This window comes from Amphiprion ocellaris, chromosome 9 (assembly GCF_022539595.1).
Source record: "Amphiprion ocellaris isolate individual 3 ecotype Okinawa chromosome 9, ASM2253959v1, whole genome shotgun sequence".
NCBI classification, from domain to species: domain Eukaryota; kingdom Metazoa; phylum Chordata; class Actinopteri; family Pomacentridae; genus Amphiprion; species Amphiprion ocellaris.
The window spans coordinates 13,266,590-13,284,070 of NC_072774.1; the positions used below are offsets into that span (position 1 = coordinate 13,266,590).

At 39.9% G+C, this 17,481-nt stretch overlaps 1 protein-coding gene across 1 annotated transcript in view; it reads right to left on the bottom strand.

Moving 5' to 3' along the window:
- The window catches only part of sv2a (synaptic vesicle glycoprotein 2A), a 65,516-nt gene that overhangs the window by 32,805 nt on the left and 15,230 nt on the right, over window positions 1–17,481 (bottom strand). Inside the window, exon 2 of the mRNA XM_023286224.3 lies at window positions 3,778–4,568. Within this exon, the coding sequence (XP_023141992.1) occupies window positions 3,778–4,387 (610 nt within the window). The 5' untranslated portion in view covers window positions 4,388–4,568. The remainder of the gene's footprint in view (window positions 1–3,777; window positions 4,569–17,481) is intronic.

Sequence of the window (17,481 nt, forward strand, 5' to 3'; positions counted from 1 at the left end):
GGCTCTCTAGCATGAGTCAGGCATGTTGCGTAACAGCAAGAGGGGAGGGAATTGAGGCCAGTCGTGTCTCCCTCCTGGTCCATCTCCCTCCTCATCCTCGGTATGACACAAGAGGGCCAGGAGTGATGGCGACCAAGCCTGGATGCTAATTTATCATCTGTACTCCAGTACTTGAGTATTACTATGTTGTAAAGCTTTCTACTTTTTCTCCACTTCATTTGAGAGAAAGTTTGTAGAGAGTACAAAATTAAGAAAATAATCTTTCTTTCCTTCTGTGCTTCCTGTGTTTACTCCTCTCATGATACTTTTTTCTGTTCTTCTGTTTGTCTTCCAGTTTTCCCTCCTTTGTTTACAACCTCCGATCCTTATTTCTTGCACTTTTATCCTTTCTTGATTCACTTTGTACTTCATTCTTTTGTAATTTCTTTCCTTTGTCTATATCTGTTTGTTGGCAATTGATCGAAATTAGGTGAGGAAAATTGGTTATTAACATCTTCATATTTACAAACTGAGCAGGAACAAAGCTGTTGGAGTGAGGAAATGTATATTATTCCCTTTCTTTTAGATTCTTTGTACCTTGTTAGACAGCTTCCCTGACATGGATCAATCCTTGTTCTTGACTAAAAGTTCTATTTAAAAAAAGATCTCAATTAAAAAAAAACTAAGTTATTACTCTGGACTAGCTGAATCCAAGGCTGGAAAACTGAGGCTTTAGCTGATAAATGTTCCACTATATGTTCACCGGCTTGTTGCTAATTGTGTCTGCTGCTTGAAGAAGGACTGGTATGTTGTGTGTTTATCAGAGCTTTTTCACTTCACACAGCTGCAAGCTGTGGCCAAAAGCAGTTCTGTGAGCAGCGGTGAGACTGAACCAGAAAGCTGCAACACAAGCTTAACATGTTAATGGTCTAAAAGAAGGAGGGCCATGCAATGAGGTGATAAATCTCTACGGGTCAATCGTTGTGAGTGAACAATTCTAGTGGTTTAAGGTGAATTGAGGACCTTTAAATAAAAAAATGTATGTAAAAATGTAAAGTACCTCAAAACTGTACATAGGTACAGTACTAGAGTAAATGTACTTCCCATTACTGCCCATTTCACAACATTATAATATTGACTAAGGCAGCTTTAAGAGGAAATTTTAATGGACTTTTGTCAACAGTGGAATGGAATTGCAACTTCAGTTTGGCTTGGTTTCTGATCAAATGCAGCAGCAATTTAATTATCATCGAGAAATATGACTCATACATTATTTATCTTGTGCCAATCTAATATTCTGCTGGGAAACCTTGGTTCCTGACATTTTTATGAATGTGACTTTGACACTCACATAAACATTGTTCCAGATTAAGCCCAACATCCCTCCATGGCAGCAGCCTCCCCCTTCAGGACAATGTGCCCCAAAACATCTCAAAAACTGATCAGGAATGGCTCAAGGAGGATGACAAAGCAGCCAAGATGTTGACTTGGTCTCCCCAGATTCAGATCCAGCATCGACTGAAAGCACCGAGCCGAATCAAAGGAAGCCCCACTTTACAATCCACATGACGCTAAGGATCCACATCCCAGTACCAGACAGCAAAGGTCGCCTCCACAGGTCCTGTGTTCATACCCTGATGATTTAGAGCCATTTTGGCAGCAGATCAGTATACGTGAACTAGAGTACACTGCGTGTTGGAACTACAACTTGTATTTCTCTCTGTGATTGGACCAAATGAAAAAGCCAAAACAACCCAATAACCAAGTGAAGGCATGGATGGCTGCAAAATGTAACGTTATAAGTGAGTATCCTTCCTGCTTTGTGTATGTATGTGCTTCTGTTTTACCATATAGAGTGAATATTACTGCACAGTAACCACAGTGCAGCCCATTTGTTAAAAATGTGTGTTTGTTGCAAGAACCTACAAATAAACAGAGAGGAAACCTGGAGTGGAAAATGGAAAAAAGCGTTCATAAAAATAAACCCCGTCACTGATGCAGTACTGCAGCTCACTGACCAGCAGCAGCAGCCAGCTATAACAGAGCTGAAAAAGAACATACTGTTCTCGAGCAGTACCCTTCTTCATCAAACCTAAAGACCAATCTAAACTGAAACCTTTAGGCTGCAAGTACAAGCTGTGAAAAAGTATCTGCACTGACGACAATAGCTAATAGTTAAATAGACAGTCAATACCCAGGCATCCCACTCTGCAGGGAAACAATGCTCATTGACGTGGCAGCAGCACTGTTAAACAGGCAAAAGGTTATGTAATCATCCAACTCATCAGCGTTAAAATAACGCAACTGAACATTTGAGATGAGATATTAAGTTTATGCTGCTAATATTAGGATTTGTTGCACACATTTTGGCTTTTATCTACTTCAGTCTTTGCTCCTACAGGCCTGAACCTACTTGATAAACTGTGTTTTTAATTCAACTATATTTAATAGTATTTACAGATAATCTCCTCAGATGTTTGATGAAAATAAATGTTTTATATGTTAGTTCTTTGTATACACTAAACATTGCATCAGAAATTGCTATCCTCAGGATCCCTCTGGCCCTCGTTCACAGTGTCCTTGCTCCGGAGCCAATAACAGATGGCGAGGTAGGTTTGGACTCTGATTGAACATTAGCCCTCAGGATAGGAAATTATAGCGAGTTCTTAGCCCACTTTACACACACAACAACACAGGCACAATGACAGTGAGGCTGCATACACGGATCGGCCACAACATTAAAACCGCCTGCCTAATGTTACACAGCATCCCCTGATGATGCCAAAACAGATCTGACCCGTTGAGGCCTGGACTCCACAGACTTCTGTCCTGTGGTTTCAGGCTCTAAGACATTAGCAGCAGATTCTGTATGTTCTGGAAGTTGCAAAGTTGGATTGTATTGTTTCTCCAACACATTCCGCAGACGCTAATCAGATTACACCTTCAACTCTTGCTATGTTTGCAGTGTTAACCCACTCAAAGAGGCCATTAGGGAATACTGCTGCCATGAAAGTGTGTATGAATAGATGCGTATTTAACCAGCTTCTAACACATCAACTTCAAGAGCTGACTGTTCACTTGCTGCCTGATACATCCTACCCTCTGACAGTTATGTAAACAAGATAATCAATGATATTCACTTGACCTTTCAGTGGATTTAATGTTGTGGCTGATCAGTGTATTCTATTCTCCTCTGTATACTACAGGAAGAAAAGGAGAAAAACAAAAAAAGAGCACATAAAAAACAACTTAAAAATCCAATCACCTTCACATGCACACACACACACAAGCAAGAATGCACACAAGCACGTGTGCACACACACACACACACACACACACACACACACACACACACACACACACACACACACACACACACACACACACACACACACACACACACTGCCCGGTGAGGAAACAGCTGCACTGAAGCAGAGAACACTGTGTTTGGATTGGCTGGTGGTTCAATTTAAAATTCTACTGCCGTTCAGAGGTTGCACGGGTAGTTGAATCTTAAATAGCTGTAGTTCCACTGCCAGCAAAGCTGTAGAAAAGCAATTACTGGGGGATAAACTGCAAAGGTAGGGGCTAAGATAAGACAGAGATAAAATGTGAAGTGGTGGCATGAAGTGCCAAAGGAGGCATTGAGATTTAAACAAACACAGGAGATGAGTGGACAGAAACACTAGACTCCTGGTACTACGTTGTCATGTGTGTAATCGCTTCTCCCAAGAGTTTTCTAATAGATTGTGTTTTTGTTCTATTCAGAAGCAAAAGAGTGATGTCTAGACATCTTACCCAGCATGCCTTTGTTGGGCTCAGATAGACACATGTCTATCTGAGCACTGGGCAGCACAAAGCCGACTACAAAGATCTCCACGCCGTCCGCCATCAGCGCCAGGCCCAGAACAAAGTAGAGCGTCCACTGGAACTTCCCGTGGCCACACTCCTGCAGGATGGTCTCGTACTGCTGGGCCAACTCCTCCTGGTCTTTCTTCCTCTCGCCCTCGTAGGCTGACAGATCCCTGAACTGCTGCGCCTGGGTGGCCGTCACTCCATCCATGCCGCTGGGTTTGCCTGAGTCTGCCCTTGGGATGCCCTGGTACTCGCCTTCGTAGATCTCGTCGTCCTCGTCGTGTCCTTCAGTGGAGTCGCTGTGACCTTCGTCGTCATTGGCCCGGCTGTCGTTGCGATAATATCCGCCGTCGTTGCTTGGCACGCCAGCATAGTCGTCCTCGTCATCTTCCTCCTCAAACCGCTTATAGGAGCGCTTGGTGTACTCATCTGTCATTTTGTCCATGCCGCGCCCTACCTTCTTGCCAACCTGCTTCTTGGCAACTTTGGCAATGTCCTTGGCGCCACGGATGAAGTCTGAGCGGCCATCTCTGTAGCGCCCGTCATCGTCCATCTTGAACCTTTAGAGGTGGTAGTCAGTTGCTGCGGGGAATAAAAGGTATCAGGAGCGGCCCAAGCACATGAGTGTGCGATGGGGATTTCTGTTAGCTGCTAGATTCAGCACCGTGGACAGCTCCCTGCTCTGCTGCTGCTGCTGCTGCTGCTGCTGCTGGACTTCAACCAGACATCAAATCCTGAGGAGAAGCAGAGAAAAGACTTGTGTTAGCATGAGTCATCACCCTGACAGTATAATACATGCCAGGAAGAAACACCCATCATGAGCACATTTTTAAACAGTCCAGATTAAAGGTAATTAATACAGATACACAAAGGAGCATTGGCATTCACATCGCATTGACATTTGCAGGACACGTTATCTGGCTCGGCACTAATGGTTGGAGAGAAAAAAAAAAAGGACATGACAGTTTTAAGGAGCTGACATCTGAGTCGAGGAGCTCAGCAGCTGGTATTAACTGAACAGCATTTATCTCTCAGCACTCTCTGCAACCCAGCACAAATCACAGTGTGGCATTTACAGTGGTGCACCACAGAGGCAACATATAATGGACCATGCTGCGACACAGAGCTGTGCAATTAACAAGCAGAGCTGCGATGTGGTGCAGCAAAGGTCACTGTATACTGAAGTAGTGCCACTACTGGGGTTAGATTCATGTTCCCACTGAGGACATTCACGATTACTGTCTGTCTGAAACCAGACATGTATTTCTGTGAAGTCAGAACATATTATCATTTCATGGTGGTCTGCACGGTGAAATTTGTCAAACATGTGGGACTGAAAACAGATCATTAGATACTGTACTATTCTTGTTGATGCAGAATAAACAGACCTTTTCCACAACACCTCTGTCATTGTGATGCTGCCCTTGTTTGTGTCATGGATGGGGACCTGAAACACTACAAATGGGCAACTAAGCAGGGGGAACACCAATAGCATGTATATGTCAGAGAACATTTGGCATACAATGAATTTTAACAGACATTCCATTGTACATGAGAAACCCTCTGCGTACAGTTTAATATTCTGTAAATACATGCAGCTGCAGAAGAACGTTTTTTTTTTTTTAGGGCAGATACCGATGCCAATTATTAGTACTCATGAAAGGAAAATGACCAATATTTGGGACCGTGATACATCGTGAGATCAGAGACATTGTCATCCATAACTAGGCTTCTTCATGAATAAGGCCGACTATAACTGAATATGTACAATAGAAATAGGAGAGATTAAAATATTTTTTTTATGTTAGATGGACTGAGATTAATCAATTTGTGTCCTGTTGGATGTCTGCTGTTTTCCTGTATTTTCTTAATCATTTTCACTGTTCTATCACTTTTGTTATCCACTAAGGTCCAGATCTTAAAGCAGTATTAGTTATTGTTTTCCAGAGTCGGATTCAGGCTAATCTGTGGCTGTCTTCTAACTTAGCTGCTAGCCGTTAGCATAGCCTTAGCCACTGTGAGAGTAGCTTACTTCCTGGTTTGTGGCAACGGTTTGTGTTTCCTGTTCTGTTTTTACAGTCTCTGACATTTCTGAGACCACTGAGTGACAACAGAGAGAGAGGAGGCTGCATTAGACCTGAAGTAGCGCATTTAATTTATCAATAATCTGTCAATGATTTGCAGATATCAGCAACATTAATCAGCCAGGTCAACAATCTGTTGATCCCTACTTCTGGCCACATCCAACTGCACCCATCAGTGATCACAGCTAAAACAGGCTTGAAACTTCCCAACAGAGAGGACAGTAAGTCACTTTTCTTTCAAGTCATGTTTCAAAATCAAATCTGAGAAACGAACTTCACTGCATTTTCCACATACAGGCCTAAACCTATAATGAAGAGAGCTACAAGTTGATACTACAAGCAAAAAAAAGGTTGGGAAAAACCTTCCTCATCTACTGAGGCCTCTGCTCGACATGTACAACGTCTACTACATGACAGACTGTTTACCGTTCGTCTGCAACAGCGACACATCTTGGGCATGCATGTCTTCAAGAGGCGATGCGCCCACAGAAAGAAAGTCTCTGGGATTTGACTGCAGCTGGAGCCTGCACCGAAGTCATTTTAGCAGCTTTCCACACTTCTTCAAAAAGAGCAGCAACAGCTCAGCAGGGTGGAGGAAGTAAATGTTCAGCCTGAGGGACCCGACAGAACCCAACAAGACTACAAACACTGACAGAATGTACCACAGAGTAAGGAACAGCCCTGTCTCATGTTCACTTTAAGTTTCTGTTTCTCTGTTCATTTTAAATGGTTCATTATCGAATCAGATTTGTGTCAAAATGTTTCAACAAAGCTTCTTAAACATGAAACTACAAATAAGAAGCAAAAAAGTAAAACGCGTCACTTGTAAATACAATTTTTTTACAGTTGTGTAAACTATGAGTCATTCAACATTTTGATGATGTAATTTTTTCTTTACAAGTCCGATTCTTTCTCAGCAGTCAGCTTTGCAGTGATGCTGCCAGCTCTCTCGTTTGCGCTCCCTTGTTTCACATTGCAATTTTAATTTCAAATCAATTTACTGCTCAGCTTTAGAGCACAAACATCTTAACTAACACACTATAATGTGACTGTAAGCAGCTGCAGAATCGTTTATGGTTAATTATTAATGCACAGCACTTACCAACTATTAAAACCTTTCCTTACAGATGTACTATGACAACTTGGTTTTACTTTATTCCAATTTATTATTTGTACATAGTGGTGCCTACAGGAGACGTCACTGTTGTTAAAAAAAAAAAAAAAAGTAAAAAGTACATTAAATAATCTCTCACATTGATAATGAATAATAAATAGAGGAGCTTAGAGTGTTCTCAAATAAAGACTTAAATGTCTGTTTCTACAACAGTATATTTATTATTTAGGTTTTACATGAGAATGTATCTTCAGAAATCCAGAAGCTCTCACAATAAGCAATAAAACATCAGGCTTTTAAGTAAAATTGAAGGTAATTCAGAGTTTCAAACATTCCTACTCTTCAGCTGTTGGGTTAATCACCAACTGTTCTGACAATTGATTAATCAGTTTTAACCATTTTTTAAAGAAAAAAAATCAACAGTTCTTTCATTCAAGCTTGTTAGATATCAATATTTTCTGGTTTCTTTCCTCCTCTATGACAGTAAACTGAGTATTTTTGGGTTGTGGACAAAACAAGACATTTGAGAACGTTATGTCGGGCTCTGACTTGGTACTGATCGACATTTTTACCATTTTACAGACCAAACAACACATCGATTCATCAAGAGAATAATGTCCTAGTTAATGGTCCACGTTTAACAAATAGAAAAACTGCAGCTGAATGTCTGCTGAAACGCCTGCTTTTCATTTGGTGCAGGTTGTGATGACAACAGTGGCAGATTTATCACTGAAATTGATTTCAAAATTTTGCTTTTGATTTCAGACAAAAGAAGTCAGCATCTAATTTTCTGGTTGTGAACTGTCATTTTTATGTGCTGTCACCAACAAACTTCATTAGCTGTAACTCGCTGAAGCAAAAAAAATAAAGTTAGCTGTGTGTGGGAGATAAAACTTACTCTTATTTAACTGAAAACCCCATTAAAAGGTTGTAAATCCAGACTTGAAGGCTACATTCATACATATGTTCATACAAATAGTCCACACTCTATTATGTATTTAAGCACAATTTTAACAACCAACAATACCAACGCTGATGTGGTCTTTAACAAGATATTACTATGTTTTTGACAATATTTAACTGTATTCATGAACTGTTCATGCTTTTTTCTTTGCTGTATATGCTTTGATTAGTGTTTAACTACTGCACTTGCTGTGTAACACCAAGCAATGGACTGCCAATAAAAATTTGCCTTATGGTCAACTTGGGTACATTTACATTGTGTGAGGTGAAGTGAAGTGAGTTTTATGTCACTCTAACATAACCCTATTTTGCTGCTTATTGAAGAAATTCAACAAAAACAATGTTGATTTTTTTTTGTCAGTCAAAAAATTGCCCTAGACACAATAATTAAATGCTATACAGTAAAACATCCAGTCCAGAAGATTTGTAATTATTAATATTGATGTTAAGCGGCGATAAACACACTTCCAAAAGGTCATTTTCATGTTGTTATACTGCAAACATCTCTTGTCATGTAGAGATAACGTTTGAGACAAAACCACTTCACCTGCTCATGTTTAGTAAATGCCATCCTTTACAAACTAAATCCTGGTCTGAATCTGGCCCTGGTGCTCTGTGTTCTATAGCCTCATTGTCTAAGAAGTGATCAGATGTCTTGGCGGTGTAGCGATCGATAATTCAATGAGCCGTGTAATTAATATCAGGCAAATGGAGGAGTAGCATTAAATTACACTGGGTTAGTGCCAAAGTAAGCTTGTTACCGTTGTTCCTGCTCATTAAAAAATATTCAGCCTGTTTGTAAGAGTGTTAAAAGTGCAGTGATGTTACAGCAAGAAAACAAGAGAAAAGAGGAGGCAGGAGAGCAGGAGGGAGGGAATCTTTGAAAGCTTCCTGTACTGTGCAGCCTCAGGGGTGTTGAACAGACACAGCACTGCCGAGCCAACGTCACTCGACCCACAGGTCTGCTGGGACGACTGACTTTCTAAGAACAAGCTGAGTGAAAGTCAGCTGAAAGCAAAACCCAGGAAGACAGGAGAGGATTTTCACTGGAGGTTCCCTGAGATTCCCTTTCACTCTGGTTTTAAGGATTTGGGGGAGAAAAAAAACTGTAAATACAGAATAAAAATCAACTGAAATATCATCTCTATCAGCTGATGGTGTGCAGTACTTAGGATAATATTTGAGGGGGTTAGAAGACATTTCTTGAAAACACAAAACATTTAACCCATTTTCTCAAAAACTACAGAAGACCACTCTGCTTTCAAACCCTTCATTTGCAGTCCGACAGAGCAGCCGATTTATTAGATACCAGAAGCAAAAGAAATTAACCATCACCAACATGATAAAAACTGAGAATCAAAATAGAAATTCATATGTCTATCCACATTTGCTAATTTAGGTTTAATTTAGTCTGGCATAATAGTGATTTTTGTTTATCTAATGGTCAGGAATAACAAGAGGTTTCATTTGGACATTGAGGGAGACACATGTAGAAGGAGTTTAGAGGTTCTCCCACTGGATATGATAAGCATCAAACACTCCAGTTTTTGCATTCCTGCAATTTTTATGCACCAATTCGTGCCTTTTCTCTACACCAATTTGTTAGAAATGTCTTTATTTATGTTGTGTTTAAGTGTTTGTGTCTGTATGTCTGTGCAGGCAAGTAAATATTTGATTCAGTGCTAGCATGAGCAAAATTCATCATTAGACAGTAAAAAAAAAAACCAAACAAACAAAAAACAGACTTGTCCATGTTAGAGGTCTTCTCACATCTATTAGTAAGTTAAGAATAATCTTTCAGCAACACTGACTCATTGCCCTTTCCTGTATGTCGACCAATCATGCATAGTGCAGCTACCCACGAAGGCCGATTCTGAACCAGGAGGCAAAAATGTAAAAAAAAAAAAAAAAAAAAAAAAAAAGTTAAAAAAAGATCTTTACATTGACTCTATGAGGAAATGCATATCTAAATTATTTTAAGAATGAACATAATCATCTCAGAATAAACAGGGTAATGTAAGACCTTTAGCTCACCTGCCAGGCTTACAAGGACTCCACGGTCTACACTGAATTAGCATGCTAACATATGCTAACTAGCACTACACACAAAATACAGGTGTTTTACCAGTGTTAGACAAATCAAACCTTTGACCGGATGATGGATGCATTACTGCATAGCCATCTGTTGAGACATTTCACTCGACCTGCAGATGTTAACCTTGGGGTAGTGCTTGAAGGCCAGCATGTTTTGTTTTTTCCAGGGGCCAATACCAATAACCAAGATTTGAACTGATAAATTTGCTGTCAAACTTTTTAAAAAGTGTCATAATTAGCTGTTACTGTGACGTGTAACCAGTCAGAAGATGCAAGTGGAGGGAGGCGGCTGGATTGTAGCCAAAATAGCACATTTTAGAATGAATATATTTTATCAGTGATGGGTTAATAAAGAATTACAATACAGATAATTTGAAAAATGCTGAATATCAGAGCATATGTTTCATAACACTTTGTATTTCAGTGCGGTCCAAACTGGTGGACTGACTGATGTAGCACAACTATAGAAATTCCTATCTAGGAATCTGCTCACCGTTGTTGCTTTATGTTTATAAGAGACCTTGGGGAACAACAGATTACAGGTTGCTGAACTACATCACTGATCAACATGTGGGAGTCAAAAACACAAACACTTGAGGCTAAACTGCAGGGACCGGCTGTCAGGGTTAGATCAATTTCTCACGTCCTTCAGTGAGTGCAGCCTCGGCGGTGCTGCGGTTGCTGCATTTCTCACTTAATAGATCTGTTGAAACCAACATGTAGCTGAATAACAGTTACTGCTTTGGATTTTTATGCTCACAAATGTCCCTCAGGCCACAAGCCACGAGATGGATTTAAACAGAAATCAGGCTGGGCTGTTATTATTGAAGTATTTCTCGTAGTTTGTTCGACATAATTCAGTCCGTTTATCCATTATCCTTCTTTTTCTGCAGATCTTTTGTTTCAGTTTTTTCTCGGTCTGAAGGGCAGTGTCACATCACGAGAAAATGTTGAGAGAAACATTTGGTGCTCTGTCATCAGTCTGGTTCTCGTCCTGTGAATTGCTCATTTCAGTTCTCACTCCCATGTTTGTGTTAAGTGAATGACCAATTCAGGAAGTCAAGAGATTCAACCGTGTGCCAGGAACAAGCAAGATGAGCCTAGTTGTCGTTACTGTACATATACAACACGCAGATGTAAAAATACAAACATATGGGTGAAGATGGGTAAAGGCTACACAGTCATATTAATGATTTATTTTTTTTTTTTGTTTTGGTTGCTCAGCTTTGACTCACATGTTCACCTGCTGTCAAGTCAATCTGTTGCTTGGACAGTCAGTCCCAAAAAATGGAACAGATCAGGAATGCTGCAACACAGCTAAAAAGATTGAAACATTTTACATTTATTCCATTTTTGGTTCTGCCAGACAGCTTTAAAGTGAGGACAGTATATTTTTAAAGATGCACTGATCAATATTTATATTTTCACTATGGAACAATAACTACAAAGCTGTGCAATATAACCTGAATGTGGAGCATTTTTATGCCTATCAACTCTTTGACTAGGCTGTAAAGGCCTGAATCTTTATGGCTTTGGTTTGTTCTCACTGCTCTCATTGTGCAACCAAGCAGCTGTCTAAAGGAGGGAAAAAAGTTCAAAGAACCCACACTAACTGTTCACTAGCAAATAACAGACAGAATGTCAGTAACTAACTAGCTGCTGGACAACATGTCCAAAATAATAAAGTAATGCAGTTTGGTGCTATTTGTACACAGAGCTGCAGCTGTGCAGTGCATCATTTGGGACGGGGCGTTTATTTTGAAAATAAGAAGGCTCCCCATGTTATAGATATTTTACAGTCTCCACAAACTCTGTGTTCTGTGCATCAGCTCCACAAAGTTATTTCACCATGTTGAATGTATCTTCCAGCAACGTACTGACAAATTGGTCACCTGTATTCTGCATTTGAGTGATGCTACATTTATTTTAAAGATCAAGTTATGTTGGATTTATCAATCGCTTCAGTTAAACTTCGGTTTGGAATTTAGCATCAAAAGTCTGACAAGTTGCAAATCATGAATTTCCATCTAAGGGATGATCACCACAGCAGAATGCACCTTACGATGCATCTCCTGACTATAAAGGCTACTCCCAAACAGCTCACAATAACTAAATGTATGGAAGTGAATAACCCCCCAAAGAAATACGTTTTTCCACCATTAGACTCTAAAGACCTAACTTCATTTCTTCTGATTTGTGTCTTGGAAGCAATTTTAAAAGTGATTGCTCCATTAAGAATATAATATAAGCTGCGTCAGCCGTGGTGGGTTTGCCTGAACGTTCCTCTCTACTCCCTCCTGCTGCAGAACAATTGGATTTCACAGCTCAAAAACAACCACCAAGACAGACAGCAGCAAGTGATAAACTCAAACTCCAGCCACAAATCCACCATTCCCTCAGGAATTTATGGGTGACAATGCCGGCAGACACTATGTCCATGTACTGGGGTTCAGCAAACCTACAGCGGAGTGCAGAAGGTATTAAAGATATGATCTGTGGAGGGAAAAAGGAAATGAAAAAAATTGACCAAAAAGGAAGGCACAGGATGGATGTGTTTCATTTGAATGTAGTAAATTCTGATTCATCCAAATGAAGACTCTACAGAAAGCTGGCTATACACTGAAAACACCTTTCAGAGGAAGAATTAATTCATTTGAAATGACAGCAGCCAGTGGAAACAATCAGTCACTTCAGTTTGTACCTAAATCACTTTTAACATTTTCCCAGCACACACTGCTGCCATCAAAGACAAACGATGCTGAGCTGCAGAGGCAGATTTCACAGCCCTGAAACATCATCATTCTCCCTGTGAGATGCAAAAAAAACATGTTTAATAGTCATATCCCTTTTCTTTTTTTTTCACTAAATATGACCCATTAGGATTTTTAGTTTGCATGTGTGAAATGCCAGATGGTGCAATTAAGTGTCATCTGTGGACTGTCTGAGCCTGTCTGCAAATAATGAGCAGCAAAACTGTTTCATTTCATCTCATCAGGGAAATACTATCATTTATATTACGTACTAAACCATATTTTATAAGTCTGAGAACTGGAATGTAATTAATACTGTACAATTGGTTCACACAGGTAAGCTGAGCAAAACACGTTTAAACTATGTATAGGCTACAAGGAAATACATACTATTCAACATTTGAGGATGATCAAATTTCCAATACTAAGAAGCAGTGTTTTATTAACATTTCCATGTAAAAATACCAAATAACAAAAGTCTATGCTGAAATTTTTCTTTGAAATGTTTACATTTTGTCAAAATTTTTAAAATTCTGATACAGTTGAGGAGATTCAAAACCAATCACAGATGGTGCTTCACGTTTAGAGAACAGGACCTCCAGGGAGTGTTACGAGTGTTGCAGGAGCACTGGGAACAGTGTAGCGCTGCATAAGGAGACCACTTTAACAGGGATGGTGGCCACATTTAAATCAGGTGCGGTATTAGATTTTACCAGGCACAGTTCCAGAACCTTTTTATTACCCCTCATACAACAGCACTACAATTAGTCCTCACAGTATTGTGGAAAGTACGGAACCACGAGCTCACTGTATCATTATATCACCACTTTGAAGTTACCTACAATGCACAAGCATCTTTATAGAGCATTTTAATCCTGACTCCCTTTCTAGTTCGGTTTTTGGGTAGTCACTGTGGCTCAGATTGTGACTTATTTCAGGCCATCTGGTTCTGTATCAGTTTTCAGGTCTATGAGTTTGGTGAGCTGACAATAAAGCCATTTTCTTTGTCTCTAACTGCGACTATTATACGGCTACAACCTTCTCTGCACAGTGACTCAATCAATTTTCTTTGACGAGTCAGCCGAGCGATCGATCCTCTTTCATCACCATGGTCACAACCTTTGTACCAGGAGACTCTTGAGGCCCATCTGAATGCAGTGAAGCAGCCCATCGCCAGCCGATTAGCCTTTCACAGGCCGGAGATACAGAGATGAGAGTGGGTGTTGTAGACTCTCTGCCTATGAATAGCAAATACTTTAGTAGAGTGCATATGTAGGGTTACTGTGCAGCTGTAGCTGCTCTCTCACTACCCTGTTTACTGGTTTTCAAAACATCTACATTATATATATTTAATATTACATGTCTTTGTATGCAGCTGGCCTGCATCCTCGCAGTGCAGAGGACTGTTGTGAAACAAAGTAGTTTTCCAAACTGTTCTGGCACCTCTAATGGAGTGTAAATTGATAATAAATTAACAGATGAGCAGGGGGACGAGCAAAAACCCTCGCTGTCGTTGGCTGCAGATGAAAGACTTAATTATGTAATCCCATTTTCTTGTAGCAGAGAAGATGCCAAAGGGATGGGAAGAAAAGCACACACACTCAACTACACACATATACAATGCAGCAGGCTAAAAGCATGCTAACAAAAGATAACAGGAATAAAAATGGGAGCTAAATGAATGATGCTGTCTTGGAGCTATACTGCAGTCTACACTGCACCAAGAAATCACACAATTTTACAGCTGCTCTGGGGTGGAAACATTGTGTCAGCAAAATACTAAAACACCTATGTGTAATGCATTAGTCTTCTTTGGTCCTGTGATAAGTGTATCAATACTGATGGTGAACTGATCTGTTAACCTCTTGCTATTTTTATTTTATTTCAAATTTAAAATATCAGCTCATCCTAATTGTTATTCATTTAAAATATAAACTCCTCCATTACCACTTGTTATCACCTCCCACTGGCTTTTGTCTGGACTGTTACTGAACCCTGTTTCTCTGGGTTTGAACATTGCTGGAAACATTTGAGAAAATGTAAGTACACAAGTAAGCAAAATAGAAAACGGGTCTTGTTGGTTTGAGACATTTAATGTGGAAATGTTACATTTTATATCTTGAAATTGTTCATCTGAAATTGATAATTGCAACTACAGCTAATGTCCAGCAAAGAATTAGACACTTTGTTAATCTACTTATATATTTGTCCTCATATTTGGATCATTCCACCTCTGAAAACCTCTACAGCCACTGCAAAACTGAAACACCATGAGGATAACGACTGACTTTTTAACACGAGTTTTTAAATCTATAAATATGTGACTATTTGCTGATAGTTTAAGAGCCCATTATATGCACATTTACAGGTTTATAATTTTCATTTTTTGGGTCTACTGGAATATGTTTTCATGCTTTAATGTTGACATTACAAACACATTATCTTTCTCATGCTGTACATTCTCACTCTCTGTCTGAAATGCTCCATTTTAGCTCTTTAAGGTCACCTCCTCTGGCCTCTGATTGGTCAGTTGGCCCAACTACAACGAGGTAATGTTGGAAAGTTACTGTAACCCCAGACTTGAGAGTATAGAGATGTAGCTCTAGTACAAGCAGCTCTAGTAATGCAAGGAAGCTGTTCATTCATTACCATAGGTCTAACCAGCCAGTAGGCAGGCTTTATGCAAATGTGTTACACATTGAGGTAGATGAGTAACAGAATAAACATCTGGATTTCAAATCAGCTGTTTTTTATGCATGAGACAATGTTTCCTTTTGGTGTGGACTTTGAACCTGGTAAGTTTGCACAGAAAACAGCTAAATAACACAGTGAAAGAAGGGAGAAAGGCCAGAAAGCATAACATGGGCAACTGCGGGGATATTTAGTTGTAACCTTCATTGATTTTCTACATGCTCTGTCTCTCAATAGAACAGCGTAATAGTAATATAATATTTCATCTATAAAGAGCTTGCCGACATCTCAGCTATTTACCTTTCATAGGTGTGCTGGAGATTCCCATGTCCCAGAGCCATAACCAAATTAGTTCAACTGACAAGGCCTTTCATCAGCAGAGCAAAATCACCATTCAGAACCCTCGCTGACAGCCTTGAGCATTTCTGATTACTCTATACTGCACAGTAAAAACTCAGAGCATCTGCTAAACTGAGCTGCTCAAAATAGATTTCCTTTCCTACATCAGGAACTGGTTCCCACTGATACGAGCAGGACATCTTATTTAGTGGAAATACTGAACCCATTTAGCAGCAGGCAGGTTTTGGCAGCGGAAAAGACGAGTGGTTATGGGCTCAGAGAAGATGGATGGATGAGGGAGAAGAAACCGATGAGGAGTTCTTACACAGCACGGCGACCATCACCCAATAACCCATAACCCAATCTGTGCTCTGAAAACATTTTCTGAATAAAGTGGCTTTGATGAAATCCCACCACACTCGCAGCTCATTTTATTGTGTTGACAGCAGGAGGTAAATGGAGTTACTCCTCTGCTCCCAAGCACTCAAATAAGACCAATAAAATGACTATTCATGACACAGCTTATTGCTAAACTCGGCTATTATCTAATAACTTTACATGGCAGACGCAGGAAGATTGTAGGTAAACTGTGGCTTTGTCAAATAATCTTTTTGCCGAGCAGAGTAATCTCATCACTGTGACTGCTGCATGTAGACATAAGCTACGTGTCAAAGTACCAGAGGTCAACGTGTTGCTACAGCAAGAAACATGTTTTCTTTTAACTGGACAAGAATCTGAGATGCTACAGCTTTTCAGTTCGATAAAAGCAAGATGCAGCATTTTATCACCAGTAAATTATCTTGTTTAACATTGAACTTAGAATTTCGCTTACGCTGTACCATTCAAAGTGTGTAAATTAAGCACTTGTTTCAGGAACGTGTTTCTGGTACAGTACAGCTCTCCTCAGGACTATAGGGAATGTGTGAGCATGGTTTGAGTTTTCTGGACCACAGCTTCACTGCTTTGCTTCACTCACAGTGCTTTCATCAATCAGCTGGCAGCTGAATTCAGCGAAACAGCTCAGACCTACCAAATGTTTGCAGCTCAGCAACTAGTCCGTGAAAACAGTGGAGCATTAAGCAGCCAGAGCGCCGTGTATTTTCTTCAGGAGTCGGTTCATGCTGGAAATATCGGGTTTACATTCATCATATGGCCAGAAAACACAACTAAAACCAGTGTTCTGTGGTGTTTAAAGAACCTCTTTCCTTGGAAATTTTAGTTTCACAACAGGGCAGTGACAAAGAAATGTTTTGATTGATTATTGAATTGATTAAGTGGTTTGGGCTATAAAATGTTCATCCGTGTTTCAACAAATGACTTGTGTAGTCCAAACCCAAAGATATTCAATTTACTGTCAAAGAAACCACAAAACATTCACATTTAATCAGCTGGAATCAGAGAATGTCAAAAAACAATTACTCAACCTGATGAATCAACTATCAAAGTAGTTGGAAATTAAGTAGTTGGAAATTCATATAATAGTTGACCTCTCATCAATTATTCCATTAATTATTGCAAGAGATCTCAAATAATCTAAGTTTCATGTCCCATCCATCCATCCATTATCTATACACCGCTTAATCCTCACTAGGGTCATGGGGGGGGCTGGAGT